Here is an 8029-nt window from a genome sequence, read left to right as displayed (position 1 = left end):
GAAATTACTTTTGAGTGAAAAAAATTATATATATTAGAGAGATGGGGGTCTCACTATATTGCCCAGGCTGGTCTTGAACTCCTGGGCTCAAGCGATCCTCCTGCCTCAGTCTCCCAAAGTACTGGGATTATAGGAGTGAGAGCCACCACACCCAGCCCCTTGAGTAAAATTTGACAAGAATTTTCCTTATTTTTCTTTACCCAAAACATGTAGAAAAATCAATTCCCATATTCCAAAAATCAAACGTAACCATGTAACTTGGAGGTGAACTTTATTTAGTCAAAGACAAAGTAAATATTTATTGCCTTCCTTACAAAACTCCACATGGTATTTACATAATGGTATAGCCACTGGCTGCCTAACTTTTTGCTCAATGGGAAAAAACAATGAAAACTAAAATGTGGTCCAGCATACGAAACTCTTCTCAAAAACAGAAGAAAGTCCTGCAAATTGTTGGGAAAGTGTTTTACATTTCCAATGAAATTCTATTCCGTTGATCTGTTTGGAAGATTGTCTTCAACCTATCTGGCTCTAGCCCATACACTGTAACTGATTCTATGGCGTGAAGAACCACTTTTATTTTAAGCTTAGAATGTATAACAATGGATAGTAGGAAAGTGAGTTTTCAATTACTCTTACAACTAAGCAGGGATGAGCTGGGGAAAAAAATAAAACAAAAAAGTACCAGTCTTCTGTCCCCTCGAATTATTTTTCATTCTGATTATATTGCAAAAATGTGCTGTGGGGGTCTGGCACTGCTTTCCATCTTAACAGTTGTTCTGCGTTCCACGATATCACATGTGATTCATAATGTGCTACTATAATAAGACACAGCTTTTACGTATTACTGGGGTAACACAAAGAAAATGAGTTTCCCTTTAGGTACCAGTAATTGTCAAAGGAATGACTGTGGATTCAGAAAGTGTGCTTCGTAATAACCCTGTTAACACAAAGAATACATGGCAAAGAAAGAAGTATGGCACGTATATGGAGGGTTAGTTGTATTAGCAAGGCGTTTCAGGGATGGTTTTGGTTCTTTTGACTAAGTAAGGTATATCAAGTTCTGATCCCCTTCACATCCTTGAACAAAAGGGGAACACTCGTAGCACAGGGAGCGTTTGGTGGTACGAGCTGATTTCACCACGTGCTGACAAATGTGTCAGCCAGTCAACAAACTCTTCTCTGGAAGGAAGGGTGTGCCCTGGCAGAGGGGCTCATGCACTCAAGATGTAAGAATCAATCTGAGTATCAAAAGTGAACTTCTGGTGACCAACCATCTCCTGACAGTTACAGTATGTAGGATGTCAAATGCCCTCTTTTAAAACTAAAGTAAAAAAAGAAAGAAGTACAGTTAATGTGCATGTACTGACTAAAACAGGTGTCCAGGTGCCACTCCTGCCTGTGGGCTTCCTGAGCTGCGTGTTGCCAGATGCTGTCCCTCAGCCTCGCTCACCCTCCAGATGCTGCCCGTGGGAGAATCCTAGCTTGTGGTTTTCCCCATGCACATTTCTATTGTAATGAAAGCTAACTACAAAATCTAGAAGTTTTCTGCTTTCAGAAAATTCTAGCGTACCATGTACAGCTTAGATATTTATCTTTCAGTTAAAAAAATAGTGCAAAAAACATATCTGATAGTCAAAGTGATAGTTCAAGTGAGTCCCTGCACTAAGGAACGCAGTCAAGCTTCACTTTCAGCTGACTTGTAGAAGCTGAACGTAGTTTTTGGGAAATATTCCTGACTTTCCCATGAGTTCTCCGCTCATCCACTCATCATCCACGGTCTCCAGCTCTGTGATCACCTCTCCAGCCTGGAAGGAGACAGGAGTTGGGATACTGATTGGTTTCTGGTAAGTAAGCATGGTCCATGGGAGCCCACCTGGGCAGCAGGTATAATCTCATTTATCTGATTTGCCAAGAGGATTAAATGATACACCACAGAGATGATCTATATGTAATGATGCCATTTGCTTGCATGCCTCTTTTTTTTTTGATGGAAGGAAAGTGACCTTATTTCAAAAGCTGCCAGATGGAGTAGTGGCTAGGTTCATGTCTCAAAGAAACCATTTCTCAATACAATATGCCTCTTTTCTTTTTTAAAAAAAATTTCTTTTCTTTTTGAGTCAGTCTTACTCTGTTGCCTGGGCTGGAGTATAGTGGCATGATTACAACTTACCACAACCTTGAATCCCTTGGCTCAAGAGATCCTCCTGTGTCAGTCTCCTGAGTAGCTGGGAATACAGGAGCCTGCCACCACACCTGGCTAATTTTTTAATTTTTGTAGAGATGAGGTCTTGCTATGTTGCCCAGGCTGGTCTTGAACTTCTGGGCTCAAGCAGTCCTCTAGCCTTGGCCTCCCAGAGTGCTGGGATTACAGGTATGAGCTACTGTGCCTGGCCTCAATATGCCCATTTCTCTGCCATTACCAGTCTTGCTGCACTTTGATTTTCCTGCTTGTATTTTATGCCTTCCGAATCCACCACTCCTAATCTAAAATCTCTCTTTAGCAAATAACAATACCAGCTATCATAGGTGTAATTTCATCTCACAATTCTTTATTGAGTACCCGCTATGTGTCAGATGCTGCTGTGGGCGCAATGAACAAAGGCTTCACTCTAGAGTAGAAAGACATGCTGGCAGAGGAGGACAGAAAGCACAGGGTTGCCAACTCACTAGGGAGGGCCTCACTGAAGGGGACATTTTAGCAATGACTTAGAGCAGAGGGAGTGAGTCACAGGCTTATCATATGTCCTGTCCTACTTCAATGTACTTTACAGAAACTAAACTCATTTAAACAACACTACAGTCCTAGAGATGGGTACTATTATTATCCTCATTTTGGAGATCTCTTTTTTTTTTAAGTTGAAGTCTCACTCTGTCGCCCAGACTGGAGTGCAGTGGCTGCTCCCGGCCACCGCAGCCTCGACCTGCTGGGCTCCAGCGATTCTTCTGCTCAGCCTTCCAAGTAGCTGGAACTATAGGTACACGCAACCATGTCTGGCTAATTTTTTGATTTATTGTAGAGATGAGATCTCGCCAAGTTGCCCAGGCGGGTCTCGAACCCACGGGCTCAGGCAATCCACTCACCTTGGCCTCCCAAAGCGTGATTACAGGCTGAGCCACCGAGCCTGGCTGGAGATCTATTTTTATAGATTTTCTTTTTTTTCCTTATTTTTTTCCATTAAGCCCTGCCATTCTAGGAAAGATTTCTTTATTTTAAGGAAAAAGAGACAGAAATCTAGAGAGACTCTACAAGTTGCCAGTGTTACATGTCTAATCGGTGGGAGAACCAATATTCCCAGGTCTTCTATTCCTAACCATGAGCTATGAGGCCACTGTGTTTCATGATGGACTTTTCCACTTGGAATGACTTTTATTTATTTATTTATTTGTTTTTTGAGTTGGAGTCTCACTCTGTCATCCAGACTGGAGTGCAGTGGCCGCTCCCGGCCACCGCAGCCTCGACCTGCTGGGCTCCGGCGATCCTTCCGCCTCAGCCTTCCAAGTAGCTGGAATTCCAGGCACGTGCCATCACGCCCGGCTGATTTTTTGATTTATTGTAGAGATGAGGGCTCGCCTACCCAGGCGGGTCTCAAGCCCGCGGGCTCAGGCAGTCCACTCACCTCAGCCTCCCAAAGGTGCGGGATTACAGGCTGAGCCACCAAGCCCGGCTTGGAATGACTTTTACCATCATCATCTTCATCAGCACCCCAAGCATTCTGCACTCTGATTTATTCTTACGCATAATGGCATCTCTCCTCAACCACTTGGGTTTCTTCCATTCCTACATGGCCCTGATATCAAAACTGTATTTTTTTCCTGTCTTAAAGAGCTTCACCCTGACTCGGAACATTGATTTATCCTCATAAGGTTAATCAACGGGGCTGTGTGTCTCATTCATGTGCAAATTATAATTCCTTCAGCAGATGAAGATGTGACTATTTTGTTCTTTATGGCTTCTAACCACTTCTTAGAATCTGCATTTAAGATTCTGCAAGGGTTTAGGATGACCCTGGTTCCTTTTAAGAAGATCTTTGTCAGGTTAGATGGATTTATTTGTAGCCCTAGTACATTACTGTCTGAGCAAACGGTTTAAGGCTTTTCTTTATGGAAAATGGAAACAAAACATGCTGACTATGAGATGCCATTCATTTACTCTGCTAAAACTGGTGAACATTCTGGTAATTCCAAGTTTCTGTTTTAAATAAGTTCCTTCTGGTCCCTAAATTATAGTATAATACTTGACTAAAGCTATTTTTTATAGGTCTGGTTCATACCTACATACCAGGTCAGTTTTCTGAGGGTTAGGACTATTTTTTTTTTTTTTTCTTGAGTCAGAGTCTCACTCTGTCACCCAGGCTAGAGTGCAGTGGCACGCACACCGTCATTGCAGCCTTGACCTGTTGGGCTCAGGCAATCCTTCTGCCTCAGCCTTCCAAGTAGCTGCAACCACAGACATGTGCCACTACACCCAACTAATTTTTTGATTTATTGTAGAGACAAGGTCTCGCCAAGTTGCCCAGGTTGGTCTTGAACCCCTTGAGTTCAGGCAATCCTCTTATGTCCGCCTCCCAAAGTGCTGGGATTACAGGTGTGAGCCACTGTACCTGGCTGGACTATTTTTTAAGAATAAATTCTACCTACTAACATTCTGTGGCTCTTTTTTTTTTTTCTTTGAGTTGGAGTCTCGCTCTGTCGCCCAGACTGGAGTGCAGTGGCCGCTCCCAGCCACTGCGGCCTCGACCTGCTGGGCTCCAGCGATCCTTCCGCCTCAGCCTTCCAAGTAGCCGGAATTATAGGCATGAGCTACCACACCCGGCTGATTTTTTGACTTATTGTAGAGATGAAGTCTTGCTGCTCAGGCGGGTCTCGAACCCGCGGGCTCAGGCAATCCACTCACCTCAGCCTCCCAAAGGCACGGGATTACAGGCTGAGCCACTGAGCCCGACTCTCTATGGCTCTTTAATAAAATATTAATGGCCAGCAACACTGAAAGCAGTGCAGAATCCCCTAATAAAAAAATCCTGGGGAAAAAAAAAAAAAAACTCTAGCCAGGCGTGGTGGCTAATGCATATAATCCCAGGGCTTTGGGAGGTGGAGGCAGGAAGATGGCTTGAGGCCAGGAGTTTGTAACCAGCCTGATAGATAGACCCTTGTTTCTACCAAAAAAAAAAAATTAACCAGGACTGGTGGTGTGTGCCTGCAGTCCTAGTTGGGAGGATAAGGCAAAAAACACTTCTTTGGTAAAGTAAGATTAAGTTTAAATTTTAGTCTTCTAAAAAAAACAAAAACAAACAAATAAAAAACCCCTGCAAAGCTCTGGTCAGTGCCTTTGTGGACAAGAATCCCGTGTCTTATGAGGAAGCTGCAAGGTTACAATGGCAAATTGTAGAGGTGCCATCCGATTTCTCCACCGATTTCAAAGACATGCCAGTAGCCGGCTGTCATGCAGAGGAAACTGAGAGCTGATGTGATGGACCAGGAACAAGGGATTACTCCGGGGATTGCGGGGTTATTAAGCCGAGGTTTTCTCTAAGAGCCTCCATGCCTGGAGGCTCATGTAAGTTAAGAAGCCCTGTTTCCCTATTCACTTTCTCCCATCTCTCCCCTTAGAGTTCACGTCTGAGATCTCATCACTCTTAGGTGACGATCAATATTCCGCCTAAACGTTCTACCCTTCAACAGAAGAATCATAGTGCTTAATGCAGTTACGAAAAGATATACATTCTGACCTTGAAGGAAAGCTCATCTTCATTCTCCCCGTGGAAATCATACAAGGCTTTGGCCGTCCTCCCCTTCAGTGCTATGGCAGACATACTTTTTGTCTCAGCTGTGAAGACATCAAAAATTCAGATCATAGAAAGACGCTAGACTAAAAACACCAAACGTTTTCAGAAACCCCTTGTCACTCTCAGAACAGAATATTTTCAATTCATCTTGAACTTATTTAACTTGTACAAAGATTAAGGATGTTCTCTTATCAGGGAAAAAAATAAACAAAATCGATTTATTAGACAAAATTCGCCATTATTTAGTAAAGGCATTTTAGTTTTGTCCCCTCATGACTCTAGTGAAGTATATGAATAAAGTCTGCATAACTGGATGAATCAACTCTCTTAAATGCAGACAAACAGCTGGCTGTGGTGGCTCACGCCTGTAAACCCAGTGATTTGGGAGGCTGAGGTGGGAGGACTGCTTGAGCCCAGGAGTTTGAGACCAGCCTGGGCAACATAGTGAGACTTCATCTCTACAAAAAAAGTTTAAAAAAATAAGCCGGGTATGGTGGCGTGTGCTTGTAGTCTCAACTACTTGACCTCCTACGCACAGGAGGTCGAGGCAGCAGTGAGCCATGATCAGACCACTGCACTGTAGCCTGGATGTCAGAGTGAGACCCTGACTCTGAAAAAAAAAAAAAGAAAGAAAGAAAGAAAAAAGGAGAACAAAAGAAAAATGTACACAGATAAACTGAGCATGGCCAGAGGGAAAAGGAACAGAAATGGTTTCAAAGGGCTTGGGCTCCTCCTGGAAGTTGTCATACCTGGGCAGGGCCGCACAAATGCTGCAGGGAAGACGCCCTCCCTGTCCTGCAGTCTGCCCCTGCACCAGTCGGAGTCCAGATGCTCAAGGATCAGGATCCGGTCTCCCCTTTTGAAGGATAAGTCACCACTGGTCTCTGCGGTAAAACTGTGAAGAGCTTCACACCATTCTGCAGAAAGCCTGTTAACCTGCCATAAATCAGAAGTTTGGTAAGAAATGTGGGATTTTATTTGATTCTGAGTTTTACAAAGCTTAAAAAATGGTTGAGGAAAAAAAAGCTAGGGGGTCATAAGATTTCAAAGCCTGCAGACTTCTGTAAATTACCTAATGCTTTATGTTGCTATCAAGTTTCAGAAATAAGTTTCTAATCATTTTTTTCTTATGATTCTAAATGACAATTGTGATGGAATTTGTGGTTTTTCTTCTTTTATGAGGTATAACAGTGTTTCTTTTTTTTGAGTTGGAGTCTCACTCCGTTGCCCAGTCTGGAGTGCAGCAGCACCCTCATGGCCACCCCAGTGCTAATCTCCTGGGCTCAGGCGATCCTTCTGCCTCAGCCTTCCAAGTAGCTGGAACTACAGGTGCATGCTGCCATGCCTGGCTAATTGTTTGATATATTGTAGAGACTAGGTCTCGCTAAGTTGCCCAGGCTGGTCTTGAATCTCTGGACGCAGGCAATCCTCTCACCTTGGCCTCCCAAATTGCTGGGATTACAGGCTTGAGCCATGCTGCCGGCCTAGGTATAACAATGTTTAAGCAAAAATGTTTTTTTTTTTTTTTTGAGTGGAGTCTCGCTCTGTCGCCCAGACTGGAGTGCAGTGGCCGCTCCCGGCCACCGCAGCCTCGACATGCTGGGCTCCGGCGATCCTCCCGCCTCCGCCTTCCGAGTAGCCGGAATGACAGGCGCGCGCTACCACGCCCGGCTGATTTCTTGATTTATTGTAGAGATGAGGTCTTGCTGCCCAGGCGGGTCTCGAACCCGCGGGCTCAGGCAATCCGTTCACCTCAGCCTCCCAAAGGCGCGGGATTACAGGCTGAGCCACCGAGCCCGGCTACGTGTCTATTTTATAAGCTTTGTTTTTAAAGAATGCAGTTTAGGTTTATGATTCTGTCTATTGGTGCTCTGTTTCTTATTTCACTAATTTCTACTCTCGTCTCCATTTATTCCTTCTTTCCAAATTTCTTTTTCTTTTTCTCACTTCTCATGTTGTGTGCTCTGTTACTAAAATTCAGTCTTTCTCCTTTTCTAATATAAGCAAGTAAGACTGTGCATGTCTAACTGAATATTCAAAGTTTTGATGTCTAGTAATTTTTTAAATTTAATTCTGAGGATTCTGTAATTTTCATTGAGATTTATTTTTCAGTCCCTGAGTAGGTTAGCGGCATGCTTTAAATTTTGCAGATATGTGGAGGGTTTTTCTGGTTACCTTTTTATTATTTCTACTTTCGTTTAATTATACTGTAGTCAGGTGACCTGATTACAGTATGTCTGATA

The 8029-nt window shown here is 43.6% G+C and overlaps 1 protein-coding gene across 1 annotated transcript in view; it reads right to left on the bottom strand.

Annotated features, from left to right (window-relative positions):
- Window positions 1–254: 254 nt before the first annotated feature.
- SH3D19 (SH3 domain containing 19) overlaps window positions 255–8029 on the bottom strand; it is a 66851-nt gene continuing 59076 nt past the window's right edge. Inside the window, exons 18-20 of the mRNA XM_021708220.1 lie at window positions 6536–6722; window positions 5730–5827; window positions 255–1808 (exon numbers count right to left, since the gene is read on the bottom strand). Of these exons, the coding sequence (XP_021563895.1) occupies window positions 1692–1808; window positions 5730–5827; window positions 6536–6722 (402 nt within the window). The 3' untranslated portion in view covers window positions 255–1691. The remainder of the gene's footprint in view (window positions 1809–5729; window positions 5828–6535; window positions 6723–8029) is intronic.

Source organism: Carlito syrichta, unplaced genomic scaffold, assembly GCF_000164805.1.
Source record: "Carlito syrichta isolate Samal-C Ts95f unplaced genomic scaffold, Tarsius_syrichta-2.0.1 Scaffold135588, whole genome shotgun sequence".
Classification (NCBI taxonomy): domain Eukaryota; kingdom Metazoa; phylum Chordata; class Mammalia; order Primates; family Tarsiidae; genus Carlito; species Carlito syrichta.
The sequence above is the reverse complement of the archived record's forward strand: the minus strand, read 5'-3'. Positions and strand labels throughout refer to the sequence as shown.